The sequence below is a fragment of the Cyanistes caeruleus genome, chromosome 29 (assembly GCF_971803275.1).
Source record: "Cyanistes caeruleus chromosome 29, bCyaCae1.hap1.1, whole genome shotgun sequence".
Classification (NCBI taxonomy): domain Eukaryota; kingdom Metazoa; phylum Chordata; class Aves; order Passeriformes; family Paridae; genus Cyanistes; species Cyanistes caeruleus.
The window spans coordinates 199,953-227,898 of NC_141729.1; the positions used below are offsets into that span (position 1 = coordinate 199,953).

General features: G+C 52.2%; 1 protein-coding gene across 21 annotated transcripts in view; it reads left to right on the top strand.

Moving 5' to 3' along the window:
- Positions 1–27,946, top strand: part of ANK1 (ankyrin 1) — a 55,773-nt gene that overhangs the window by 15,400 nt on the left and 12,427 nt on the right. For 7 of the 21 annotated variants that reach the window (XR_015279745.1, XR_015279748.1, XM_023940794.2 and 4 more), the window contains exons 2-30: positions 3,500–3,592; positions 11,731–11,832; positions 15,579–15,677; positions 16,722–16,820; positions 17,522–17,620; positions 17,721–17,906; positions 18,042–18,140; positions 18,693–18,791; positions 19,115–19,213; positions 19,664–19,861; positions 19,945–20,043; positions 20,400–20,498; positions 20,716–20,814; positions 21,003–21,200; positions 21,372–21,470; positions 21,555–21,653; positions 22,764–22,961; positions 23,172–23,270; positions 23,664–23,762; positions 23,942–24,040; positions 24,135–24,227; positions 24,392–24,464; positions 24,874–24,897; positions 25,794–25,896; positions 26,173–26,320; positions 26,531–26,628; positions 26,717–26,941; positions 27,333–27,487; positions 27,662–27,873. Coding sequence is in view for 17 of the 21 variants with exons in the window: in XM_023940794.2 (XP_023796562.1) it covers positions 3,500–3,592; positions 11,731–11,832; positions 15,579–15,677; positions 16,722–16,820; positions 17,522–17,620; positions 17,721–17,906; positions 18,042–18,140; positions 18,693–18,791; positions 19,115–19,213; positions 19,664–19,861; positions 19,945–20,043; positions 20,400–20,498; positions 20,716–20,814; positions 21,003–21,200; positions 21,372–21,470; positions 21,555–21,653; positions 22,764–22,961; positions 23,172–23,270; positions 23,664–23,762; positions 23,942–24,040; positions 24,135–24,227; positions 24,392–24,464; positions 24,874–24,897; positions 25,794–25,896; positions 26,173–26,320; positions 26,531–26,628; positions 26,717–26,941; positions 27,333–27,487; positions 27,662–27,873 (3,492 nt within the window). In the remaining 4 variants the exon portion in view is untranslated. Of the gene's footprint in view, positions 1–1,458; positions 1,555–1,659; positions 1,861–2,645; positions 2,885–3,499; positions 3,593–4,076; positions 4,247–8,133; positions 9,782–11,730; positions 11,833–15,578; positions 15,678–16,721; positions 16,821–17,521; positions 17,621–17,720; positions 17,907–18,041; positions 18,141–18,692; positions 18,792–19,114; positions 19,214–19,663; positions 19,862–19,944; positions 20,044–20,399; positions 20,499–20,715; positions 20,815–21,002; positions 21,201–21,371; positions 21,471–21,554; positions 21,654–22,763; positions 22,962–23,171; positions 23,271–23,663; positions 23,763–23,941; positions 24,041–24,134; positions 24,228–24,391; positions 24,465–24,873; positions 24,898–25,793; positions 25,897–26,172; positions 26,321–26,530; positions 26,629–26,716; positions 26,942–27,332; positions 27,488–27,661; positions 27,874–27,946 lie in introns of those variants that run through there. The other 14 variants (XR_015279746.1, XM_023940797.2, XM_086865391.1 and 11 more) reach the window with 8 other exon arrangements.

The window sequence follows — 27,946 nt, forward strand, 5'->3', positions numbered from 1 at the left end:
TCAGAGGGAAGCAGCTCCCTTCAGTGGCTGCAGCTCTGGACTCATCCAGGCATCATTTCTCAAGTGGCTGAGCTCAGGAGGGGCTGTGCTTCTTTCCATGAGCAAAGGCACCTACGGCTTCCTAAAAATATTAAAGCTCATTTTTATGTTATTTACTCTTCTCCAAGGTGATGTGTTTAAGATTCTCTGCTGCACACATTGCACTCCTCATTCCCTTAAATGAAAGGAAGAACAGCTGAGGACAGACTGGCAGCAGCTAGCAAGTGCCTGGTTCTGGGCAGTCACTTCTCTGGTTACATCACGCATACCAAAACGAGGAAGGAGCCTTGCATTCCTTCACAACTACATCATCACTCAGCTGAAGAGTTTCTCCAAAGGTCAGAGGCAGAACTTCCTATCTTGGGGGGGAAAAAAAAAAAAAAAAAAAAAAAAAAGGCTCTTTCTACAGAGCCTTCAAAATTTCTGACCGAGCTTCTCCTCACCCCTGGCTCTGTCTGCAGTTGCTGCTGGAATTCAACTTCTTCTCTCAGGTGTGAACCTGGAATGCAACAGCACTGAGGCACCAGGGATGCTGAGCCTGGTCCCAGGAGCTGTCTCAGGACTGCAGAGAGAGAAATTAGTTTTCATGTGGGTATGATAAGTATTACAGCATCCAGGGAACAGCACTTAAGAGAATACTGGAATCCTGGCTTGCAAAAAATCCCAAAAGCCCACAAGGGTGTCCAGAGGTTGTTTTTTGGTATTATTCACTGTAATTCTTGGTCACTTCTTATCATGAATTTGCTCTTTTTTAGACAATATTCCTGTTTTTTCTAGTGTAAATAATGTCCCTTTGCAGAGCTACAGCTTAACTGTGTATTAACTTTTGTGAGTATAGCATGACACTGAGTCCACCTTCAGTTGTCTCTGAAGCCTTTATGTGACAATCATATGCTCAGCTATCACTTAGGAGAGGACGCAGAATAAAACCCAGACAATCTCAGTTCAGCATCTGGAAACAGGTAAGTGTTCAGGAGCTGCCTAAGACCTTATTTTTGTGAGGTGTTTTCATGAAAATGGAAAGAGCTTTTGGAATTAAAAGCTGATCATTTATTAGAGTTGTATTTGTATTTTTCAAGCTCTCACAGGCTGATTTCTCAAACATGGCTGTGCCCATAGTGCTGGCTTTTCCAGAACTGCCAAGATGTTCCTATTAGATATAACAGGCACGATAATGGTGAAAAACTGCTAGTAAAGCAAGTTGTTTGAGGTCGGAGTTTTCAGCACTGATACATGCAACTCACCTGTCTACAGTTAGGGGGAACTTTTGGAGATGCCTCAGGTGAAGTGGTAATGAGTGAATGAGACCTATTAGAAGCACAAATGGGAAGTGTTCAGGAAATTACAATTAACAAGGGACTGCAATTAATGGAGCAAAGAGACCAGTTTTCTTATAGATGGAGCCTGCACCAGCTTCACAAACAGCCTGGGAAAGAAATGTTTTTTAGTGTGTTACATACTCAAGGCAAGGTGCTCTTTTCTCTCCCTTCTTCAGGAAAGGGAGAAAACAGACAGGTACCCCCTGCCTCACAGGATCTCCTTCACTCGTGCTCCCAAAATCGCCTTTACTTCTAGAGCTATGTGACTAATAGTAGTATTAATGCTATGAACTCCATACAGTTGCCTCAAGATCCATGGGTCTGCTGCAGCCTGTGATTTGCCAACCCATGTGGATGTCACAAACAGCTGAGGATACCTCAGTGACCTGAGCTCTGAGCAGCGGGAAAGTTGCTGAGGGCTGTTTGCAGGCAAAACTCCTGGTCTTAGTGGGGAAGCAGAGATTTTGTGGCGTGGCCAAACTTGCCAGGAACATACCTAAAGGTAATGTTTCTCTGTCAGAGGAGCTCTGACCTGCACTCATGTTGTATTTCGACGCTTCTCTCGTTCCTCACTGTAGTAGAAAGTGGTGGGGACCTGGGGCAATTCCATCTTACTGTGTCTGCCGTAGCACCACGTGGTCACTGTTCCAGACTCCACAGCTGCTTCCTACCCTGCACACAACCATAGGCCTTCCTTCCCTGCACCTTTCTGTGCCTCTGGGCAAAGGGTGTGTATAAGAGAGACCTGTGCCAGAAGCAGAGGTGAGCCCAGTGCTCCCTCTGACATTGTACAGGGTTTACCTGTCCCCTCTCCATCCTTGTGGAACGTATGAGGCATCACTGGATTGCCAGAAATATGTAGGACTGAGCCAGTCTGAGACTGGCTAAAAGGTTTGCTGCCCCAGGGATTGTCCCATGCTTTAGATTCCCTGTTCTGGGTTTGTGAAAGTCACCACTGCCAGAGGTTGCACAAAGCAAAGCCAAACTGAATGTCAAAATGAGGGGGGGTGGTGGGTGGTGAGGAGGGCAGTCTCATGGGCACTGTAACACTGCTTTCCCTGAGGGATGCTAGGAGGTAAGCCCAGTTGGACTGTAGGGTACAGGTCAGGGTTTTGTCAAGTGTATACACTCTCCTGGTGGATGCAGGATCTGGAGGAAGTTTATATTTTGCTGGGGAAAAAAGTTTTAATCAGTTCATGAGATCTTGCTGTTAATGGCCTGTGTCAGGGTGTGGACTTGTGTTTGCATTCATGACATGCAGCTATGGAGCTGGGGGGAGTGGAAGCAGGATCTGAGGCACTGATAGACACTGACTCTGTAAGTTCAGAGCAGCAGCACTTTTTAGAGCAAATGTATGGTGCCAGCCAGCCATCAGTTGCAATGCCCATCCTTTTGGCAACAAACATTTGAGCTCTACCTGAACCAAAGGTGCAGTATGTTCTATTTCAAATATCAGAAGGAATCTAGACTGTCAGTGAAGTACTGGATGACTCTGGACAAAGGGAAGGTGTTTTCCCTAGACTGAGGTAAGGACTCTGCTTTGCTCTAATGCTAAACTTGGTCTTTTCTCAGTATAAAAATATAAATTTCTATGTAATGCAAAGAATTTTGCCATCCTAACATGGTCTGTTGATCTATTTTTCCTGCCTCTCAGTTCATATAAGCTTTTCTGGTGGTGGGCTGTGCTGTTTTATAGGAATTCCCTAGAGAGATACAGCTGGAAAAGCAGTTGTTTCTTTGTCAAAGCTGCAAATGTCACAAGCTGTATTTATCTCTATTCTGCCCAAGCCTTTCCAGGTGTGATCACCTCATGGCTGTGCATTCACTGGTTTGGCCCCAGTGCCTGGCTGGAAGCACCTTGGCATTCTTGACCCTGTAACTGGCACAAAGGGCCAGGTGGGCCAGGTGGGAGGTAGCTGGAAATAGAAATCAAGCTGTGTGACTCCCCTGCAGCACCCCAAGTCCTTTGCCAAGATGGGATAGGCAAAGCACTAGCAGGAGGGATGACTGCTGCCAGCCAGGCTGTCATTGCTCCACAGGGTCCCCCTCAGCTGGAGCACAAGGAAAGGGGGGGACGGGAGCGGTCTCCAGGAGGTCTGTTCCTTTGGACAATTGGTGTGACTCCCTTGCGTGTCTTTCAGAGAGGGCATGCACCAACCACTGTGGACCCCTTGCCTTCTTGCTGCAAGCAAGGATCTCCTGAAGGGATGCTGGAGCAGGAGTCTGCTGTGCAGGTAGAAGGGGGGAAGGGGCGCGTTCATTGTATTGTAGGGGGCTCTAGGCCCTACAAAGAGCCTGGAGCTGCTGTCACTAGACCTCATTTGCCACTTCAGTTCCATCTCGGTGTCCTCCATTTGGGATTGTGCCCAGCCAAGGTCTGCAGGAACCTGTGAAAAACCTGAGGTCTTCTGCTCACTGTCTCCAGCCCAGCCTGCTTTGTGTGGCACAGACCAAGAGACAGTGTGGTTCTGGCCACAGAGCTGTTTCATTTTGCTTTGAATTGCTGAAGTTTCATCTTCCTTTGTACGATTTGAAGAGCAGGGTTCATGCACATGAGCTCCTCCCTTTTAACAGCTCACAGATGTGTTTATGAAGTGTGGCTCAGGCATAACATTCACTAAACACTGTGCCCAGCCTGGCAGCTCTCCCCAAGTTCCTGACGTGGGATAACCCGTAATCTCCAGACTCCAGACAGGAGCTTCCTTGTTGTGCTGGCTTGTAGTCAGGTGTGAGTGGTGATAGGGTGCAGTCCTACTGCTGATAAACCTCTTCCAGCCTGCTCATGCTTCAGCATTCAGCATAAGCAGGTTGATCAGAGCTGCAGACCCTGTCTGTCCAGGGTGAGCTGACCTTCTCTTGCAGTGATGACATGCCTACATTGCCTGAGGGTGAGTACTTGGGAATGGTCAGGGGTTCATTGGGCAGCAAAAGAGGAGAGGAATCAGGCAAGCTGGTTTGCATGAGGGAATTTATTCTGGCTGGTAGTATGAACTTCAGTCCAAAGGTAACGCCTCTTCTCCCCAAACAGCTGCTGCTAAATGACTTCAGTCTGGTAGGAAGGGTTTGCTGCCCTTCTTAGGTCATTGGTAACTTGCCTAAGGTCGTCCTCATCCATCATCAGGAGCCAGTGACAGTGCCTGGCATTGAAACCTCAGTGCTGTATTTGCCTTGTCCTTCTCACAACTACTTTAGTGGGAGAAGGGAGGTGCCCCAGGTGTTGTTTTTTTGCAGTATTGTGATGGCAAACGTTGATTCCTATTCTGTCACCTTTCTTGTGACTTTCACTCTTTGCCCCTGTGGAGCTCTGGGACAGGTGCACAGGATGATGTTTCTCTCTCAGCACAGCGCTGCGCTGGCTCTGCTGTGGAGCAGGTGGCTGTGCTGCAATGGCTTTGCTTGCATTCCTCACCAGGGACCTGCTGGCAGAGATATATCACCGGGCCTGTGCTTCTGGTGCTTTTCTGTCAATGCTTTCTTCCCTGCATGGCTTCCAGAGGCTGCACCCGAAGTGCTGGCCAGGCAAGCATGACTTAAGGCTGAAAACAGTAAATTTATGGTAGCCACAGCACAAGGACTGTACTGTGATACCATCCAGCATGCAGATGCCAACAGAAAAGCCCCCTTCTAAGTGCTTTTGTTCATGTAGGCAGGCAGAGCAGGTGTGGACTAGTCCTGCTGGAGGAGAGGTAGGGAATGAGTCAGAACAGACTGCAGAAATCAGGAGCAGTTTGTAAGCGTCACTAGGAAAGAAAAAGAACCTACTCCACAGGGCAACAGGGCATACCCTGATTGTATGATCTGGACTCCAGCACCTCACCTGAGCATGAGGGCACTGACAGAGCCCAGGGCAGGTTGAGTTCAATGCTGTGTCTTAGTCCCAGGCTAACATCAGGCAGGCTTAGAGCATGTCTCTGTCTCCCTCCTTGCACTGCCAGCATGCTAGAGCCCTCTCAGCTCCCCAGTGTTTATTGCACAGACCTGTCTGAACCATGTCATGGTCCAAAAAAAGTGGGGCATCAGGAAAGTAGGAGGTAGAACGCAGTTGCTGTGCTGCTGCATCTCTCTCAGCAGCTGTAGATGTTGTTATGTTATTAGATGTAGTGCCTGAGCAAAGAGCTCTCATTTATTGTCTTCAGTCACAGTCTATATATTTTTTGATGAGGTAAAAATAGCTTTTCTTTTTCAGGATATGCAGAGAGCAGAGGCTCCTGCTAACATCAAAGGAGAGTGACAGCTTTCCCCGGGTGTGTGTGGCCTCAGCTGGCAGGAGCAGTAGCTGTGTTAATTCTTTCGTCGCTTTGGCTCTGTGTGAAAGGAAAGATGTTCTGGTCTCCTTTTCCCATTCAGGTCTCTGGACCAGCCCCTGTTTCACCCTCCACTGCTGCTGGATCCAGCACTGTACTTCAAAGGGAAAGTGATAGTTTGCAAAGGACAGCACAAGATCTAGAACATGTTACTTAGAAAACCCATTAGGCAGCAGATAGGCACTGCAGGCCTTCACAGAGCTGTGGGCTGTAGCCCTCCAGGGGATTCTTATCAGAAAGATCAGTCTGCTGTGTAGGGGCAGCTTCTTGCTGCCTTGCTCTGTGCAGATTAAGCTGTTTGTGATATCTTGCCCTCCTCACAGTTCTGAACCTGCTCCAGCTGGAGCAGCCGCAAAGGGGACCCATGAGCAGGGAACGAAGGAGCCAAATGGCAACACAGATGTCATCTGTATCTGAAAATGCTCAGCAGGGACTGAGTTAACCTTGACCCTTACCTGTACCACCAGTGACAGTCCAGAACTACCTCTCCTGTTAAGGGTGCACAAAAACGGGCTTTCCAAAAGCTCATTACTCATGATTATGTAATGGTGGAGGATTGTGCATGGTGGAGAGGCCAGTCTGATGCTGAGGGAAAGCTTGCCCTCTCTTCAGCACCAGAAAAATGCTAATTGACAGGTTGCTTCCCTTCCCATAAAAATGCCAGGGGTCTGCCTTCCCTCCTCCTTCTACTTTGGGATTTCTCCTTTGCCACTTTGTGCCAAGTTCTTCTCCAGCTCTGTCCTTTGCATGGGAACATGAACAGATCTTTCACTTCCTGCATGCTCTGATTCGCCTGCTGCAAGATGGTTGAACTCCCCCTTGCATCCTGCTCTGGGGATCCCTGCTGGGCATATCAGCCTCTGTAGTATGTGCTTTGGGGCTGTTGTGAAATCTCCACTAAGCAGAAAGGAGCATGGACAAAGGGTTTACTCAGGCTGGTGCATGAAATGAGAACAAACTCACTTGCAAATGCCTTCCAGAGATGACTTCTTGTGCCTTAACTCTCATCAGTCCTATTAAGGTCTGCAGACCTGTGCTAAATCATGTGGGCAGAGGTGAGGATGATGGGAGAATAGAACTTAGGCATATGCATTTTTCTGTCTTGAGTCATGTGGATAGGGGTGAGGATGATGAAAGAATAAAGTTCAAGCATTTGGATTTATCCTTTCGTCAGATGAATTTTCCCAATGCTTTTTCTTTTTCTTCTGGGTTTGCAGTATCTGCCTGTTCTCTGTGCTCTGCTGGCTGACTGCCTGAGGCTTTGCTACTGTGGCCTCTCTGGAGATGCTGTATTCTGCTGAATGCTGCCTTCTACTCAGAAGGCAGAAACCTGCCAGTAGATTTTGCTTCTGCTGCAGGGCCCACTGAGAGCATCCAGTTTCTGTTAATACAGACAGGAGAGTAAGTTCCTGTAAGACAGACAGTATGGCTTCTGTTTCTGAGCATTTTGAGGTGAATCTCCTCATCTTCCCTGATAATCCTATGGGGACCCTAGGTGTTATCCCTACCTGCTCTTAATCTTAGCAGCTCTTTTAGTGCATTTTGAAGACTGACAAATTCTTCTCATCTGATGAGAAAGGATTGAGGTTATCACCTGAAAAACTGTGTACTTGATATCTGCAAGGCAGAGAGGTCCAAATGAGCATTGGCTCCAGAGACATTCCTAGGTTGGACAGTTACTTAAAGGTCAACCACTACACTGATGTGAGGTTCTGGTGTTTCTGCTGGAAATAATGCCTCAAAGGTGAGGATCATGCCCACTGTTCGACACAAGCCCAGATGAGCAAGGAAATGTCCAAGCAAATGGCAAAATGGCTATTGCCCTTGGCGAGGGTTTATCACATGTCCTCAGCTGGCAGAGCTGACTTTAGGTTCCAGAACACTGGCAGCAATAGCTGGAAGTTACTGAATGACCCCTGATGTGTGAGTTGGACCTTTCCAGAGCATCTAGACAGGATGCCCATGGCAGTATATGGCTTGGTGCCAGGATTTGGGTTTGCATCTCACTGCCAGTCCTGGGTTTCTTTGGCTCTTGGAGTGACTGCTGCTGCCCAGCCTTCAGGTGTTTCCTTGCTGGACCTCCTGTCTGCTGCTCCATGAGTCTGTGTCAGCTTGGCTGAAGACACAAGTGGGCAGACAGGGTAAAGAGGGAAATGCAGCAGGAGGCGTGTGTGGCGGGCTGGAATAGAGTGGTGAGTTGCTTCTTGACTGTCTTTGTGTCCCAGAAAACACTGTGAGATCCAACACGAGTCCCTGAACTCATTTGTACTTGGAAATCATCTATTTATAGCATGTACCAGCTCATACAGAGTGGGCTCCTGCTAAGTGTGGCTACCTTTAACAGGAGGAGGCAATGCTGATACCCTCCCTTTTTTTATCAGTGATATGCAGCAGGAGCTGGTGAGAGCTCCTCCCTGGGTGTGGGCGGGAGCAGGCACTGTCAGAAGAGATTAGAGCAGGACACTGACTGCAGCCAGAGACACAGCAGGCTTATGAACCTCTGACTGCAGCCCTTGAGATCCAGCCTGAGCCTCTGGTTTGACTTCCCCTTTGCTTATTGCCTTGGCCATGGCTACAATGCAATATGGTCATGTGGTTCCAGGCTAATGGCATTAATGCTTTGAGAGCAGGAGGACACCTAGGAAAAGGAACAGAAGAACCCTCTACTCAGGGCCAGGAGAGGGTGTAATGAGAAAAAATTTACTCTGGCCCCAGGAAAGAGGGAAAGGGAAAAAGGTAGATTGTCAGCAGACTAGGGGAGATTTTATTTTCCTGAAGAAAAAGAAAGGGGAGTAAAAGCACAGTCTGATGTACTGTGCTATGTTTTTGACTTTAGAAGGTCTTGAAGCACTTAACGAAGTCCAGATCTGAGGCTTCTCTCTTGCAGAATTGCTGGCAGCAGACTCCTGACACTTCACAGCTTGGATGTCTGCAAGTCTGTAGAGCATGATGCCTGTGTATAGGATTTAGCAGCCACCTAAGAGTGCAAGAGGTACACAGCAGCAAGTAAGGCAGCTTATTTTCTCCTCCAGAATATCTCCTTCCTGGAAAATTACTAGGAAGGCAAAGGAGAATGGAAAAAAACTCTGCAAACTCCAAATAAAGGAAAATCAGCAGGGACAGTTTCTGCATCTGGAAGCAGTTGCTGTATGTTCTGGGGCACACAGTGAGTGACTGCGTGTACATGCAGCACGGCTGTGCTGCGCTTTGTGTGCGCTTGTTCGTGGGTGGTGAAAACAGTGCAATGCGTGTGTCGGTGGCTGGGTGAGGAGTTGGGATGGTGCTGACTGGGATATGTGTGTGTCTCTTCTCCATGTGCACATCTACTTGTGTTCATGGGATCTCTGCATTTCTTGCTGTCAGTGCTCCCTTTTGCTGAAATTCAGGACACGGCAGTGACCCAGCCCGTGCTTCCATTTCCTGGGAAGCGAGTTGCCCTGAGCAATAGGCAAGCATTCCCATTGTGCAGCCTGACATCAGAAGGACAGTGTGACTGTGGATCTGCTTTTACCGTTTGAGGGGAGCTACTCCATCTTCTCTGGTGGAATGTGTGGTCAGATTGCTGATGCCCTGTATCTCTCTGTGCATCTCTGGAAGGTACATGCTGAGCATGGGGAGCAAAAGGACAGCACCTCTGACACATTCCAGCCTTGACATGTTTTCCAAGGCCTGGGCCCCAGCATCCAGAAAGTCAGGAGGGAACCCCCAACCCTCTCCTCTGTGGCAGGAGTTACCTGTGAGTTGCCAGGCTCCTGGGCATATCTGTAGGGCTGCTTTTCCTCTGCTGTTCATGAGGTGGTACCTGCAGCTCTGACCCCCTCCCTGCGCTTGGCAGCAGTCATTTGCTTTCCGGAGATGGCTTGGTATTAAATATCCTGTCTGACACAATAATGGAGAGAAAATGAACAAATTCCATTAGCAGTTGGCGATCCCTGCAGGGTTTGCATTGGAGAGAGGACGGAGCCTGTATTTTTAGATAGAATGCAATGTAACTTACTGGCTCTCTCAAAGCTGTGGAGTAGATAACCAAGGAGGGAGAGAGGGGACACCAGGCTCAGGTTTCAGCCGAAGTGCCGGACTATGGCAGCACGAAAGGGCAGGTCCGGTCCAGACGTGGCTGTGAGTATTCAATACACTTCTTCTTCACACCCACAGAGACCTCTGCTTTGCTTTTCTGCTTGCTTTCTGCTTGTAGTCTCTGCTGCTGGGTGTGCTGGGGCTTTGGGAGCCCCTTTACTGCAGGGCCATGTAGAGTTTTATCATTTAATCTTCAGAGCTCCATGTGTGTTGTCATGTGGATGACAGAGCTTGGCTGAGCTGTGCTTTGAATTTCCAAGGGTTTACTGCCTTGTTGGTCCTGACCTCAGAAGGAGAGGCTTCTAGCAGTGTCTGGAGTTGGAAAAGCTCTTTGCATTCAGCCTGTTGCTTGAAGCTGTCACTGTTCCCTCACTGGACCCCAGACGGCACGCAGAGCTCAGAGCGTGAATGTGCACTTCTAAGCACAACACTGGTGTTTCCTTCTGGCTCTTGCAGTTGATCCTTCTGTGTGAGCAGAGCACCGAAGTGCTGTGTCTCCTCTGTGTTCACAGCCTTCCAAAGCCACAGCTCTGCTGTGAATCTGGGGGCTCTTCCTTGATAGACGGGGCTCTCCTCTGAGGTGGAAGCAAGCAGAGCCAGCTGGCACGGGAGGTCATGCGATCAGCACGTGTTCCCCCCACACACGGAGGCTGAGCACTGTGATGTGGCATGGTGGTGCTGCCCTCCACCACCTGTCCTTCTGACCCCTGGGCATCCCCAGAGGGGCCATGGCACTCTGCCATTGTAGAGGTAGCCTGGCCTGAGCTCTGTTCCTGGTCCAGCAGGGCCAGGTCACCCTGTTTGTGAGCCTTACCTCTACAGCAGGGAACAGGGTCCTAATGGGCCCAGGGCATGGCTGCCTTTCTCTGTGGTAGGAGTGTCAGGCAGAAAAGTTGAACTGGGGGAGGCAGATGGAGAAGACCAGAAAGCATCTGAGTTGTCCTGCTTCAAAGTCCCAATTCAAATGTCTGAGACTGCAAAGAGAAGAGAAGAGAGGAGCCCTGAACCTGTGTGGTCCATCATCCATCCCAGTGCTTTTGTCTCTGGCTGTGTTGATTCCAGGTCCTGCCCAGGAGCTTCCTAATCCTGGATGCTTCTCTGCAACCAGGCTGTGGGCAATACAGGATGGCTTGGGGTGACACCTCTCGTAGCACAGGAGGTCCCTTGGTCAGTCCTGATGTGAGTGCTACAAGAGGGGTTCTAATTTTCTCTTGGAGCTGAGGACAGAGGAGTGTGTCCTGTACCCATGCCGTAGATGTCTTGTGGCTCTTGGCTGTGGAGAGCCCTTTGGGCTGGCCTGAGCAGGCACATACCAGCTCCAGTTACCACCAGTCCAAGTTCCCAGACTCACAAACCCACATCACTGCATTTCCACCCTGTTCTCCAGCTTCTAGTGTGCCATGTCATTGTCTCCATTTGCTGCCTCACTCTGCTGAGTAGTGTTGCTAAAAGGATTGCTGTGCCTTGCCTGGGCTGGCTGTGGTATAGCAGGGAGGTGCTGTCAAAAAAGAGAGTTGTGACTTTCACAGCTGTGAGGTGCTGAGCTGGGGCCGTTGTCCCTGGTGCTGGTACCCGAGCTCACCAGTGTTGCTATCCAGTGGCTTCTGGAGGAGGGTAGGGGTGGCCTCACTACAGCTCCATCAGTGTAGCTCTTCAGCCCAGGCACAGAGAGGTTTCCTGGGCCAAGAGGGAGGCTGTTGTGGCAGGAGCTCCCTCCCTACTGTCCCCATAGTGTGGTGGGATGAGCTGCAAGACCTTCTGCCCCATTATCTGGATGCTCTTCACTTTAAGTCCAGGTCCCGGCCCTTCTTCCTGTCTGATTTGAGGCACCTCAGTCTGTCCCAGCAGTTCCCACTGTGACTTGCCTGGCCTCTGCCTTTTCTGCTTGGTCTGTTATGTTCTCTGCAGCTGAGCGAAGAATTGACCTAGTGCTGGTGGTGGGGGAGAACAAGGGGGCTCTGAGTTTCATGCTTTTTCTTTTTGTCCCCAAGGCTGATGCTGCAACCAGTTTCTTGAGAGCTGCAAGATCTGGGAATCTGGACAAAGCCTTGGATCACCTCAGGAATGGGGTAGATATTAACACCTGTAACCAGGTAGGTGAAACACACAGGGTTTCTGGTACTATCTCTAGTTCATGTGAAAATGTGGCTGACCAGAAGGCAGACCTGGAGCAGTTGTCTTTGGGGCCAGGAGGGCAGCATCTATAAAGATCTGGGGACCTTGGATATACTGGCTGGAGCATTGCAAAGGACATTAACGGGTAAGCAGAGATGAGGTCCTTTAGTGTGGCAATCAAATGGGACAATTGCAAAGAGCTCAGCTGCTTCTCAGAGGGCAGAGCAGATAGCTGTGAAGAGCAGTGCACAGTAGCTGGAACATCACAGGAATGGCTCTTGGGGGTTATTTCCTTGGCTACATTGCTGCAGTGCCAAGGCTTTCGGATTCCTAGAAGTTGCAGTTTATCACAGGCAGTGAATGTTTGCAAAATGCCAGTTGCAGTGGTCTGGGAGATGTTGTACAGGAGGAGCCCTCGCATGCTGCAAAGGAACAGGTTTGTACAGGAGCAAAGAGCTGCAAGCACTGAGGATTTGTTTGCACATCAACATCAGAACATTTTGTATCTGTGTAGCTGCCAAATGCAAGTGTCTGAGCCTGAACTGGGGCAGATGCTGTAGGGACAGATTCAGGGGGCTTAGGCTGAGCAGGGGGAGCAGACAGGCTGTGCTGTCACTGCTTTCTGGAGCAGTGGTATTGCTGGGGAGGCTGACTCAGCAGGTAGCACAAAGGCACACTCATCTGTTCCAGTATCAAGTCCCTGGACCAAGTGAAGTTCAGACCTACTGATTTGTGCAGTGCAGTTACTGGGGACAGGTTCCCACAGATGCAGCAGAGCACACCATGGATGTTCACTCATTTCCAATAGCAAGCCTAAAAGCAGAGGGAGGATTTCTAAGTCCACTGGTCCTGTAATGCTCTAGCCCAGAGGGATATGGGGGTCTGGAGAGGGCTCTGTAAAGAATTACAACAGGGTGACTCATCCACAAGCTAAAAATGATGGTTTTGAACTTCTTCCTCACCAAAAGTGATGGTCTGTCATCAGCTATCTCCACTGGCTGGCTTCAAGTCCTGTTTCGAGCCAGATTTCTGATGCTGGTGAAGGCATTTAACACTTTGATGGAAAGACAATGGCTACAGCAGTATGAGGGTCTTCTCCCAGTGATGTCTTTGCACTGGTTCCTGCCATCTCCCTGAGGTTAGATGGCACTTTGGGGTTTCCTTCTGAGGAATATCAGACCTGTGGGAAAGGTCCAACCTCACATGTCCTGTATAGAATAAAGAGGGATATATGTGGTCAGACCTATCCCACAGGCCCTGTATTCTTACTCAAGTTCAGAGACCTTTACATGCCATCTGATCTTCATCCCGCCGATTTCACCTCCTTCATTGCTGCATCAGTGTCTTCATCATCCACCTTTCATGTTTCAAGTTCTGACATGGTCCCATCTCATCCACGAGGAACTGGAGGACTGAGGATAAGTGCACCTTGCTGCCAGGACTCCAGCCAGCTGGGAACAGCACTGTGATGGCATGTGGGTGCCCAGAAGATGGTCTTTGTTGAGGTGGCCAGTCCTGATGGGCAGTCCAGAGCAGGTCCCTTCTTTGCGACAGGCTAAGTGCGAAGTCTCTGTGTTATTCTGTAGGGCTGCATTTGTCACATTTATAGCCAGTTACTGGGATTTCTGGGAATTATTTGCAGCATTTGGTGAGGAAAATAAAGCCCCTTTCAAATTACACACATCCTGTGGCAGTTTTGGTTCGGATGAGCTGTCCAGCCAAAGCAAATGTGCAAAACAGCCTGTACTGTTGCTGGAGCAGAAATACTGATGGGCCATCAATGGAAAAAATCTTCTGTGCTTATTGCACAACTATTTCTTACAGATTCATGATTTGTCACAGGTTTATAGCATTCAAAAGGTTATTTATGAATCCTTTGTGTAGAAGGGGTTATGGGCTGAGTGGAGTAGCTGAGCATCTGTGGTTGTGCTCTCCATTTGTTGGTTAGTGAGTGTGACTGAGATAAAGCTTCCATGTCTGTGGCCACTTATCACTTATCTGACTTGTGAGCTCACAGAGGTAAGGGTGTCAGTGATTATCTATATGGGATTGTGTAGGTGTGTCTTCATCAAAGAAATGGGCTTGGCCAGAGAGGATGGACTCAGTATAGCCAGACATGGCTGGGAAGCATTTCCTTTCAATGGCACTGTTCTGTGGGTATTACAGCACTCCCACTTCATTTCCCCTTGGAAGCAGACCTTTTGTGCTTGAGGCTTGATAGAACTCTGGAATTGGGGTGCTGAGGAGGCCTGTAGGTTTTTAGATTTTTGCTCTTTGTACTGAAATCAGAGTTGAGCAAAAGAATCTGTGACTCTTCAGCTATGATCCTGGGCAACTGGTGCTTTGAGTGGGAAAGAGTGGAAAACCCTTTTCCAGTCTGGCAGCACTCTTGAAGCAGTTCTGAGTTTAACTGGAGTGTTGAAGGTTGGAACTGAGCCTCCCTGGGCGTTTTCTGCTCCCCTACCCCTATATTTAGGTGGGGATGAAGCATTTCTGTGAAGTGACCTTCCAGTCAGGAGTTGAAACACATGATTGCAAGGTGGAGTACTTGGGCAGGAGCAGGTGTCCCTCTGCCATGCAACAACACTGTGTAGGGGTGAGTAAACCTAGAATATCCACCTGGGAGAAGTGAGGGACAAGGAGAAAAAGTGGCATCTGAAAACGCCTGCAGTTATTTAACCTCTTTTTCAGCAAATATCCCAGCCCATAGGTTCACATCTGGGAAGTGGAAGAGGGTGTCAGAAATAGCAGAGCAGAAGCCGTTTTAGTAGCCTTGAGGATGCTGTCTGGCCTGGCAACCCAGGGATGCTAAAGGAGCACTGGCCAGTCCTCTGCTCTTCAGGTTCCACGTGTAGGAAAAAGGCAAACTAAACTGGGGCACCTGCAGAGTTGTTCCTGAGAAGTGACTTTAGCTCTTTGGGAGCTTCCTGAAACTGGTAGAGCTTAACAGTGATATAGCCAACACCTTCTCTACACTCTTTTCTGAAGCTGAATTCTGGGGGAGCAAAGCCCACCATGGGCTGCAAGATGGGATACTGTTGGTCAGTCTGAAACACAGGGAGAAGCCAGCTTCTGGCCTGGAAGCTCACAAACTAAACAAAGTGAATTAAATTTGGCTGCTGCTTGATAAAATCATTGTCCCAAGCAGGGCTCCTCGTCTGTCTGTGTAAATGTAAATGTTTAAGATTTTTATGTGCACTTAGCAGTAGTGGTGCATCCTTGCTCTGGGCTGTGCACAAAGCTCAGCTCTGTGCTTTAGGTGTGAAAAACCTGACTGTAAGAAGGGGCACCCCATGGAAAGTCACTTGAGCAAAGACAGGAGTTGACATAAGGGATGTACAATGAGCAGGTAGGACTGAAGCAGTTCCTGTGCCTCAAGCACATAAACACTGAGCTGTGGTACCACCCACCCGTAGGAAATCGCCTACGTGGGCTGCATGTTTTGCTCATGGAGAAACCTCCAGCATTAGTCAGCAACTCAGCATTCAGCTGTGTGAAGTTTTCCTGGCAGCATGGAGCTAGCTGTTTATGGCACCAAGGCTGGATGTCAATGCAGAGCTCAAGGACAGGGCAATCACTCCTGCCCCCTCCAGCCTGGACTTTCTCCAGCATGGGCCAAGTTCCCACAGTCTTGTCTGCACAGGAGCTCAGAATAGGGTGCTCCCCAGAGAGCTCCATCCCCGGATGATGACTAATTCCCCATTCCCACCTTTGCTTCCTCCAGAATGGGCTGAACGCCTTGCACCTGGCCTCCAAGGAGGGCCATGTGAAAATGGTGGTGGAGCTGCTGCACAAGGAAATAGTGTTGGAGACAACAACCAAGGTAAGGACAAGGAAGTCTGGCCACACTGGTCACAGCTCTGCATCCTGCCATTACTGCCAGACACACCAGCAGTAGCTGAGCAGTGATCATGCTGTTTGCTGTCAGCCCCCAGAAAAACTGTGCCAGTGGCAGTGCTGCTGGGCTGGGCCCTAGGACCAGGCTCTGGTTTTAGCACAGGCTTGACATCTCTAGGTGGGTGGGAGGTGCCTCTCCCCTGTGGGGGGTCATTGTGGACTTCAGAGGGGAGTAACATGAACTACAACATGTGCTAGTCCTGTCTTACTAAAAATCTCCTCCTGGCACGGGCTGCTGCCCCAGGGCAGCCCCTGCATGTTCCAGCACTAAGATGGCCTCGACACCATTGTCACAAGCCTGGAGATCTCTGGTGCTCTGTAAATAACATCTTGTTCTCTCATGCATCAGCACAGCAGGTGTGTTTCTCACTTGATGACAAGCAAGACAACGGCACAAGCAAGCAGGGCTGACAAATGAGCAGCCTCCATCACCAGCTGAAGGGCTGTGAGAACAGGAGGAGGCCTCAGTTGCCACCTCCGTGGTGCTCTGGCAGGGTTCTGGACACAGAGCAGAATCTGGCATTCTGCCACACCACCCAAAGGCACAAGTCGGAAAAACCTGTGTGTGTGCATTTTCCAGCCTGCTCATCATCTCTTATATTTGCTGGGATGCCTTGGCTACCAGGGTATACACTGCAGTTTTGCCTGAAGACTGCCAGCTCAGCTCCCCCAGCCTCCCTCCCCCAATCTCTCAGTGCTGGAGATGCACAGTGCCTGACAGTGCATAAAGCTTCTGCTGCCAGTATCTTCATGGGAGAGAAGAAATCACTCTCTTCCCTGGCCAGCAAATGGGAAGGGTGGCTGGTTGGTCTAAAGCAGGGATGGAACATGGAGTGAGAGCTGCATGGCCTTCTAAAGGTTTTCTGGCCAGCTGCTCTGATTGCATGCCTGTTAGCACCTGTCAGGCCCATCCTTCCCTGGCATCCTGGGTTGATTCAGCCCCTGAGCACTGTCCTGTGGTGTCTTTCAGAAGGGGAACACAGCCCTGCACATTGCTGCCTTGGCTGGACAACAGGATGTGGTCCGGGAGCTGGTGAACTATGGGGCCAACGTCAATGCACAGTCCCAGGTAGGGTGACCTGGTCTGGAACAGAAAGGCACCCATCATGTGTGATGGTCGTGTCCTCATGGTGGGAACTGTGCCCAGCATGGGTATTTCAGCAGCCCTTTGCTGTTTCTTTCTAGTCTTGTTCAGGAGCAAGGACTGCTCTGCCAAGAGACTCCTGAAAAGAGACAAGGGTGCAAATAGGGTGGAGGGAATCTTGAGGTACATGGGGAGACCAGCGTGGTCTCTGTTGAGGGAGTCCCTGTCAACACATCCAAGCATACTGAACTTATCCTGGGAGGACTCATCGCCAATGCCTCCCTGGTAAAGCTTTGAGATCTCCAGCAACCCGCGCAGTTAAACATGCTGTGCTTCCTTTGATCACTCTTCCTTGGGCCTAAAAGGGCTGAAAGTTCTTCAGATTTTGCCTGATGGGACAATTGTCCCTGAAGCTAGAGACAATACTGGCAGTAAGCAGAAGGCAGTGTCTTCTGGGTTGACTCTTAGGAAGCATTGCCTGCTTTTTTCTGGATATGTGGAGCCTTGAGCTCCATCTCTCTGTGATTGTTCCACTGTTGCCAGTTTTTGTTTTTTAATTTTTCACACCTACAATAGGTGTTTCTGCCCCTGTTCACTGACCTGGGAGTGTGGGCGTTGATGGGGTTGTAGGTCTTCAAAGAACTCAAGAAAGAGTTGTGTTGATGTGCATGGCCCTGTGTTTGCAGAAAGGCTTCACACCCCTCTACATGGCAGCGCAAGAGAACCACCTGGAAGTTGTGAAATTCCTGCTGGAAAATGGAGCCAACCAGAATGTAGCCACAGAGGTGAGACCCTGGGGGAGGAGCCTGTGGCCCTGCCTGTGGGGGCTACTGAGGGATGCTGGGTCCTGCTGTGGCTCCTTGATTCTCTCCCTCTCCTTGGCAGGATGGCTTCACTCCACTAGCTGTGGCTCTCCAGCAAGGACATGAAAATGTGGTTGCTCACCTTATCAACTATGGGACAAAGGGTAAGGTCCGTCTGCCGGCCCTGCACATCGCAGCCCGCAATGACGACACTCGCACAGCTGCTGTGCTGCTGCAGAATGACCCCAATGCCGATGTCCTCTCCAAGGTGCGTGGTTTTCCTGTGCTGTCTCTGGGAGATTTCCCAATCCCCAGGGAGAACAGCAGCTTGGTATGCTGTATTAATCCATAGTTTCATCAGGGAGCATGTGTCTGGCTGGCTGATCCTTCCTTCTTTCCCTAGACTGGATTCACCCCTTTGCACATTGCAGCCCACTATGAGAATCTCAGTGTGGCCCAGTTACTGCTGAACCGTGGAGCCAGTGTCAACTTCACACCCCAGGTGAGTGCAGAGTGGGAAGCTACTGGGGTCTGTGCTGCTCCAGCAACAGAGGAGGATGCTGTGCCTCCTATCCATGTAGGGTGCAGCAGCAGCTCCCAGGGCTTCCTGGTGAGGTGGGGCTATGCAGAAAGTAGCACAGATGCTGGGGAGGTGCAATTAATAATCATCATGGGCCTTTTCTGCTATGTCTCCCTTCTGTCAGAAGCAACTATGTGTCCCGAAAGCTCTTGGAGACCTTGTGTCCGGGCTGAGGGAAAGCTGGTGCTGTTGCTGCAGGGCAGAGCTCATAGAACCTACAGTTAGGATGCCTCTTCCAGAGCCACAGGTGAAGCCCAATCCATGAGTTGGTGCTTTCCTGCAAGCTCTGAGTAGCTTCTGTCTGCAGCCTTTAGCTGCACAGTCCTCTCTCACAGCCCTGTTAAACAAGGTGTTCCCCAGCATTGTCCCTGGGCAGAGATGTAGCTCTCCCTGCACTCTCTCCTTTGTTTGTCCCTTACCTCCTTCAAAGAGAAAGGGCTGCTCCTTCTGACAGGCTGTCATTCCTCCTGGCAGAATGGGATCACTCCCCTGCACATAGCTTCCCGCCGGGGCAACATCATCATGGTGCGGCTGCTGCTGGACCGCGGGGCCCAGATAGAAACAAGGACCAAGGTGAGAGCACTTCTGAACACATCCCATCTTTACACGGGCTGTCTCCCTCCCTGAGCTCCTTATGCCCAGTGCTTACTCTGCAAACATCTTGCTGGGAATGTGAGGGAAGGTCTCTGGTATACTAAGGGGATGGACCAGGTTTTTGCTGGTACATGTAGACGTGAGGAGGCTGCATGGCTACAAAGGTGTGCCCTGGGAGCTGAGGCCATGCTCAGTTTCACCTTATTTTGCAGACAAGTCCAAAGTCCCTGTTAGTCCTCTACCTGAGGGAACCCCTGCCCTTCTATGCCATAGTGAGCCCTTGAACCCTTCTCTCTTCCCAGGATGAGCTGACCCCTCTCCACTGTGCAGCACGCAATGGACATGTGAGAATTGCAGAGATCCTGCTGGACCATGGGGCTCCCATTCAAGCCAAAACCAAGGTACCCAGATGACTTGGTGGGGCTGTGATTGGTGCCAGGTCCCAGGGCAGCACAGTGGGGTAACAAGTTGTGCACACTAGCTGGATGGCACCCATGGCTGGCTTGGGGATTTTTTTGGCCTGATGAGGGGTAAGAAGCTTCCTACCCTACTTGGCCCTAGCTGAAGTCCTTTACCTGAGGGCTTCATCCTTCAAAGGGACTAGTCCTGAGAAGGGGATGGCCTGGGTACAGTCTGCCCCAAGGCAGCAGCTCTTCAGGCCCTTCCCTCCACTCAACATTACTCCTCTGTAAGTCTCACTGAGGGATTTTGGGGCTCCTCTCTGGTAGCACCCTGGGGAACAAGCTGTCTCTTCGGCCCTAGAGTAGTATCTGGGGGTGCGAGGCAGGGACTGGGTGGGATGCCTGGACCCTCTCCTGGCCCAGCCCTGAGGCCCTGCTCCACGGTCGCAGAACGGCTTGTCGCCGATCCACATGGCAGCACAGGGTGACCACCTGGACTGCGTCCGCCTGCTCCTGCAGTACAGCGCTGACATTGACGACATCACCCTGGACCACCTCACGCCCCTGCACGTGGCTGCACACTGTGGACACCACCGTGTGGCCAAGCTGCTGGTGGAGAAGGGGGCCAAGCCCAACTCTCGAGCTCTGGTGAGAAAGGGTGGGTGGGCTGAACCAGGGGAGAGGGAGTGTTCTCCTGCAAATGACTGTCCATCTGTCTGTCTTGTCTGCAGAATGGCTTCACGCCCCTCCATATTGCCTGCAAGAAAAACCACATCCGTGTCATGGAGCTGCTGCTGAAGACAGGTGCCTCCATTGACGCTGTAACAGAGGTAGGTGGGCTGAGACCATCCTCATTCTCTCTTGCTTCTGCATGTGTGCTGGGGATAACACGGCAGGATGTGATGTCCCTGTTGCTTCTACCATACCCCAGGGACCTTTCTTGGTGCTCTTTGCAGCTCAGAACCTATTTAGCCTGGCAGCATCTTCCTAAAGGGCAGGGAGATGCAGGGAAGACAGCAGCTCTGTGTGTTTCCTTCACACTCACCCGCCAGGCCCCTGGAGCAGACTGGGGACTCAGATTTTGCCTGTGCTGAGACCTTCCCCAGGGAGAAGGAGGAGGGGACAGTAAGAGATATTGCCAAGGCTCTAAGTCCCATCTTGGTTTCTGGTCTTTTTCTCTTCACAGTCTGGCCTGACCCCCCTGCATGTGGCTGCCTTCATGGGACACCTGCCCATTGTCAAGACTCTGCTGCAGCGTGGAGCCTCTCCTAATGTATCCAACGTGGTGAGTTCCACCCTGACTGGGGCTTTGGGAGCTCAGCTTATTGGGATGTTCAGCAGGATATCCAGGTCCTGCAGCCTCTGTTCACCTGAGAAGTCCCTGGTGCCCTCTGCTTTGTGGGTTGCAGGAACTGCTCTCCTCTCTTTCAGAGCAGAGGAATGAGTGTAGGAAAGCATTTTCCCTCCTTTAGCCTTACCACTTTATCCTGTCTTTGGTGCAGAAAGTAGAGACTCCTCTACACATGGCAGCCCGAGCTGGGCACACAGATGTGGCCAAGTACCTGCTTCAGAACAAAGCCAAAGCCAATGCTAAGGCCAAGGTAGGTATAGAGGACATGTGTGGTAATCAGCTCTGGAAACAGCTGGTGCTGGTTTCTTTGCTGTCACATGCCCAGAGCACAGCCTAGCAGGGGCTGTGCAACAGTGGGAGCAGGGCTGGGACTCCTTTGGCATTGCAAGACGGGACTGGTCCAGGTCTGCCCAAACAGCTTCTCTGCCACCCTCACAGGATGACCAGACTCCTCTGCACTGTGCTGCACGCATTGGCCACACTGGCATGGTCAAACTCCTTTTGGAGAACAACGCTAACCCCAACCTGGCCACCACAGCAGGGCACACACCCCTGCACATCACTGCCAGAGAGGGGCACATGGACACAGCCCTGGCCCTGCTGGAGAAGGGAGCCTCTCAGACCTGCATGACCAAGGTAGGCTGCTGAGTCCACTGCTGTGGAAGGCGACGCCCAGCTGGGGCAAGGCTGGGCAGGCTGGTGGCACAGTGTCCCTGTCACAGGAGGGGCAGCTTCCTCCTGTGTTGCAGCAGGCGCCAGCACTCTCTTCATCTCTGCCACTCTATGATGGGCTGCCTTTCTCCTCAGAAAGGATTTACCCCTCTCCACGTTGCAGCCAAGTATGGAAAGGTGGATGTGGCAGAGTTGCTGTTGGCACATGACGCTCACCCCAATGCATCAGGGAAGGTGAATGTTGCTTCTGTGGGGGGGAGAGGTCTGGTATGGGGAGAGGCTCTGTCTCACCTGTCTGTACTGTCTCCCCCACTGCAGAATGGCCTGACTCCACTGCATGTGGCTGTGCACCACAACAACCTGGAGATTGTCAAACTGCTGCTTCCCAAGGGGAGCTCCCCACATAACTCAGCCTGGGTAAGTCTGAGCTGGGCTTCCCTAGGGATGTGGGGATGTGGTGTGTGTCCAGTGCCTGCCAGTTTGGGGCCAGCACTGCCACTCAGCCCTGGCACTCAGGGAATGTCTAAATGACTGATCACCACCAGCCTTTCTCCATGTCTGCTGCTCATGCCTGCCTGTCCTCACACCACGTGGAGCAGGCAGGGTAGCAGTCAGTGGTCCTGTTCCAGCAGATAGGCTGTGTCAGGGATGGTCCCTGCTAGCAGCATGGTGATTGCTGCGTGGGGAATGTGTTTCCATGGCAAGTCCTGCAGAGCAGCGCTGCAGTCTGGCAGTTTGGGAAACCACAGGCGAATGTTTGCATGCAGCTATGAAGCAGTGAGTCAGAAAACCCACAAGCTTGTGAGAGTCACCCGTCTCTCCCTGAGCATGGGGAGCATCTCCCCACAGAGCACACCAACAGGCGCCTTGCTTCCCGTGTTGTTTGCAAAAGCTGCATCTTCAAAACAGCTAAGTGGCTGGTGGTGCCAGCCCTCCCCATCTGGCACTTTCCTCTCCCCTGTGCAGGCTGCCGGCAGACATGCTGGGCAGGCATCGGGAGCAGCCGGTACCAGCGCCAGCCCCCGCTGCTCTGCGTCACCGACAGCCTGCACGTCAGCCTGGGCAGCGGGTGGCTGCCAGCTGCTCGGCTCCTGCAGCGTGGCAGCAGAGGCAGGACTCAAGGCCCTGCAGTCTCTGCCTGAATACTAATGCTGTGTATTGGGAGTTCAGCTCCACACCTCAGCCAGGCACATTCCAGGAGGTGTGCTGTCTGCCCCAGCTTTTTGCAGCTCCCAGAGGCTGCATACTGCTGCAGAAATTCATGTGTAGAAAACTTCAGGATAGCCTGTATCAGTCGAACCTGAAGTGGGTGGTCTTTGACACCCCCGTGCTGACTTGGCTGAAAGAGTGGGATTTGGCATCAGAGTCGGGGCTGGTCGCTGTCAGAGAGACACTATGGGGGGCATCCCTGCGCTCTGGAGGCAGCTAGGAAGGGCAGACCTGGTCTGCAGAGGCAGGGTGGCACCTCCTGTCCCTTCTGGTCTGCTTGGCAGAGCTGAGCACTGCAATGAGCCTCTCTCCCTGCAGAATGGGTACACCCCCCTTCACATCGCTGCCAAGCAGAACCAGATGGAAGTGGCCAGCAGCCTGCTGCAGTATGGGGCTTCTGCAAATGCTGAGTCTATGCAGGGAGTCACTCCCCTCCACCTGGCTTCCCAGGAGGGCCATGCAGACATGGTGGCACTGCTTTTCTCCAAACAAGCCAACGGCAACCTAGGCAACAAGGTAAGTTGTCCCAGCGCATCCTGCCAGGCTGGAGGCAAACATGCCAGCAGAGAGCAGCATCTGGGTGGTCGTCCAGGCCCCTGTGCCTCCCTGTGTTTGGGTAGCAGTACACTGTGTCAGTCAGCTTGTCAGGTTGGAGACCTGACAGTCTCTGCTGCTGAACCTGCAGTGATGGCAGTGCCACTGTGCTGAGACCTCTTCTCTTTGCAGAGTGGCCTGACTCCTCTCCATCTTGCAGCCCAAGAGGGGCATGTGCTAGTTGCTGATGTTCTAGTGAAACATGGAGTCACAGTGGATGCAATGACCAGGGTAAAGTAGTGCATTGACCACGGCTTTGGTGAAACACATGGGGGTACTACCTCTAGGCCTGCTCAGGGAAGAGCATTTCTTTTCTTTATCTTTGTGCAAGAGACTCCTTTCTAACAGGCATCCTTACCATTTTGTCTGTGTCCTGGGGACTCTTCCTCCTCTTCCCCCCACCTCTCTGGAGGGGTGATTCTTACCTGTTTCTATAGATTACCTCTGTACCCACAGGCACAGCATGGTTTGAACCCATCTGCTTTGGTCTTGGGCTTTTGGGAAGCCCCCACATGTGTGCCTCATCCTTCATGCGTGAGGGCTTGCCTGTGGCATCAGCATATCCAAGCCAGAAGGGCAGTAAGCAGTGGTGAGGGCAGACTGAGACCTGATCTTGTCTTTCAGATGGGCTATACCCCGCTGCATGTGGCCAGCCATTATGGGAACATCAAGCTGGTGAAGTTCTTGCTGCAGCACCAAGCGGATGTCAATGCCAAGACTAAGGTACAGAGGTGTCCTGTGCTCCAAGGACCCTTCTGCCCTGGGCAACATCATGCAGGTTGATGGGGAAGTGGAGCTGTCCTCATGCTCCAGGCACAAAGCACCATGTGTGAGGCCTGGGGGCATTTTTGGGGCAGCAGACTTCCAGAACTGATTGCAGCATCCTCTGTCCTCCCCTGCAGCTGGGCTACACCCCCCTGCACCAAGCAGCACAGCAGGGCCACACGGACGTGGTAACACTACTGCTGAAGCATGGCGCATCTCCCAACGAGATCAGCACGGTGAGTACAACGCTTCCCTGCACCTCCCTACTCAGCTGCCTGAGCTGCCCCGTAGCTGCTGCTGCTGCTGACCCAGTCTTTCCTCTGTGCACAGAATGGCACCACTCCCCTGGCCATTGCAAAGCGGCTTGGCTACATTTCTGTCACAGACGTGCTCAAGATTGTCACAGAGGAAACCGACATCCCGGTGAGCCCCTGGTACTAGGACCAGGATGCTGTGAAAGAGGGCTGGGACTGGGAACAGCCAGGGAAAGGTCTGCAGCTGGGTGCCTCGCCTAGGTGCAAGGAGGGGGCTGCAGATAGCTGTGCAGAAAAATGCTGGCTTCCTTTGACTCTGCTCTGCTCCCACAGTCAGTTGGCGACAAGCACCGCATGAGCTTCCCAGAGACTGTAGATGAGATTCTGGATGTATCAGAGGATGAAGGTGAGGGGTGGGAGTTGGGTCACACCATCTCAGAGATCTGCCAGCTGGGTCAGTGTGGCAAGCAGCAGTCATGGGGATGACACTAGTGTTCCTGCTGGAACAGGGACACCCCCAGTGTGGGGGAGCTCTGTGGGCCCTGCTGTGGTCTTGCAGAGAGGATGAGGGAAGCCCACCAGACTCTTGAGGTGGCACCTCCTGGCTTGGGTGCTTCCCGGCACTATGCAAGAGGGATATGTCTGGACATCTCCACGATCCCATGCCCCAAGGACTGTGCAGAGAGCCCTTGGGCATGCAGAACCCCCACTGTGCCTTGCTCTGCCGGAGGGTACCAGCTCTCAGCCCAGCTGCAGCTGGTTTGCTCCTGCACCCTCCCACCAGTACCTCACTTTTGCCTCTTCTTACTTTGCAGGCACTGCTCATGTCACAGTAATGGGTATGAAATGTGTCCCCCTGTCCCAGCTCAATGGCCCATTTCACCCCGTGGCCACTAACCATCCACACGCCATATCCATCTGCTGAGCCTTGCTGCTGATCTGGTGCTCTCCAGTGATAACCCTGCCATCCTACCCTGTGAATCCATGCCCATGCTGCTTGCTTTGGTGTGACTGCATGAATAGGCATCCTCCCACTCAGGAGGACCCTGACTCCCTTGTCAGACCCAGGACCTGTCCATGGCAGATGGAAGAACCTGTAACTGTGACAAACACTGGTGTCCCTCCGCAATTGCCCCATGCCATCCTGTCCAGAGCAGGGATTAACCTGAGAGCTCAAGAGTCTCTTTGCTGCTGTGGTCCCCTCCCCATTTCTGGGCACTCTGTCTGCTTTGGGAGGTGCTGGACACCCTCCCACAGGGGACTGGCCAGAGCCAAATTCTGATGAGCTAGTTAGCAGGTATTAATGGGACCAGTGGTAGCATTAGCAGAGCTCTGTGCCTTCAGTAGGGCGTAGTGTTAGGGCAGCCTCCTGCACCCCAAGTTGTGCCTATGTCCCTGACCCAGACGTTGAAGTGTAAGGTGTCCTTTGAAGTCTCTGCACTGTGTTTGGTGCTGTGAGAAAGAGGTTAGTGAGCAGCCAGATTTCCCAATGGCTCCCAGAGCTCCTGTCCCACTGGCCTGCTGCATGGGCCTTGCCCTGCCAGAAGACCCATTCTGGCAGACAGCAAAGCCCCCTCTATGTCTGGCTGAGACCCAGGGGGCAAGTGAGTGTCTCAAGCAGTGGGCAGGTATGGGCCCTGGCTCCAGCCCTGGGGAGGGGTAGGGGCAAGGGCTGCATATCCCTGTGTTCCCTTGTCTGTCTGCCTCTGCTTGCTGAGCCAGCTCTTGGTTTCAGAGGAAGAGCTGATTGCACCAAAACCCAAGACACCTGATCTCGGAGACCAGGAAGACAAAAGGGAGAGACTGGAGTTCATGACCACAGCGATACTGGAGCAAACGTAAGAGACACTGTATGGTGGGGAGGGAACAGGTACAGGACACAGGACCAGCCTTATGCTGGGCTGGGCTTCCTGCATTGGGCTCCAGGAAAGGAACAGATCACTGAACCCTCACCGGTTGGCATGGCAAGGGAAGCTAGTCAATGCTGTTTCTGCATCAGGACATGGGACTGCTGTTTAGTTTGCTTTTGTCTAGTGGTTCCAGGACTCTGTGGGGATGGGTAGGGGCTGAGGGACCCTCCCATTTCTGTGGCTGTCACTACCCTCTCCTGCCAGGGTGGAGTCTCCAGCTGTCCTGCAGGTCCCCTGCATCCCACCTGAAACTGTAGTGACCAGAGCTGAGGAGACTGAGCAGGTAGGACCTGTGGAGACAGAAGCTGAGCAAGTCAGCCTGCTGCATGCACCCTCGGTGTCCCCACAGGAGGTGAGCATGAGATACAGCCTGCCATGGCCTCCCCCAGGCATTCCCTGCTGGGGCAGTTCCCCCATCACCACATAGTTCAAGTGTGTGATGGGTAATGGGCATTGACCCGGTGGTACAGGACTGTCCAGCGAGGATTGTGTAAGGGTGGGCAGGCTCAACACCCCCAGATAGGACCCTTTGTCCACAGGTTCTCTTCCCTGCCTTACACAGCCCTCCAAAGAGTTCGACGAGGACTCCCTGATCCCCAGCAGCCCTGCCACTGAGACCTCGGATAACATCAGCCCGGTGGCCAGCCCTGTGCATACAGGGTGAGTGCCCAGCCTGTGCAGCACACGCATGCTCTGTTCATCAGCTGGCTGCAAGGTGCCCACATGCTCACGCCTCTGTCCACTCCAGGTTCCTGGTAAGCTTCATGGTGGATGCTCGTGGTGGCTCCATGCGGGGCAGCCGGCACCACGGTCTGCGTGTGGTCATCCCGCCCCGTGCCTGTGCTGCACCGACCCGCATCACCTGCCGCCTGGTGAAGCCCCAAAAGCTACCTGCACCCCCACCCCTGGCTGAGGAGGAGGGTCTGAGCAGTCGGATCATTGCTCTGGGGCCTGCTGGTGCCCAATTCCTCAGGTGAGCACAGCTGGGAAAAGAGCAGATTGGGCTGCCCACACCAGGGTCATCCCTCAGGACTGGGAACAGATCTGGGCTCATCTGGAGGGCTTTGCCATCCAGGGCAAGACCTCTGCCCATCTCTGCTCCTTGAGGTTGGCAGAGGAGAGATCCTCTTGTTGGGCATGACATGTTTCTGGCATGGGTCATTCAAGAGTAACAGAACAGTGGCAGAAAAGCCCTGAGCAGCCCTGTCCCACCACGTGCAGAGTCCTCTTTCCCAGAGAGAGGGAGATCAGCAGTCCTTCTTCCCCCAGCAGCTGCACAGCATGGGCAGGCACTCTGCCCAGGGCCATCCTGCTGCCTGCATGTCCTTGTGGCAGCTCGTGTGGCCTTCCTCTGCTGTCTACAGCCCTGTCATTGTGGAGATTCCACACTTTGCCTCGTATGGACGTGGAGACCGTGAGCTGGTAGTGCTGCGCAGTGAGAACGGCTCTGTCTGGAAGGAGCACCGCAACCGCTATGAGGAGAGCTACATGGACCAGCTGCTCAATGGCATGGACGAGGGTGAGCGTGCCAGGAGGGTAGGGGCTCTACACCTCACAGCTTCCTGCAGGCAGGGCTGTGGTGGCCCGCATGGTGGAATGGGGCTGAGGGAGTTGGTCAGTGTAGCACGGAGGAGTGTTGAGTGTCAGACACAGGCTTGGTGGATGAGCACTGATGGCTGTCCTGCCCTCGCAGAGCTGGAGAGCCAAGAGGAGCTGGATAAAAAGAGGGTCTGCCGCATCATCACCACCGACTTCCCTCTCTACTTCGTGGTCATGTCCCGGATTTGCCAGGACTGTGATATGATTGGCCCTGAAGGAGGGTGTTTGAAAAGCACACTGGTGCCCATGGTACAGGCCACCTTCCCAGACACTGCTGTCACCAAAAGAGTGAGGCTGGCCCTGCAGGTGAGCCTCAGAGAGCCAGGCCTGAGGCCTAGACATACTTCTGCGGTCAGGGGTGGGCAGCAAGCCCAGACTG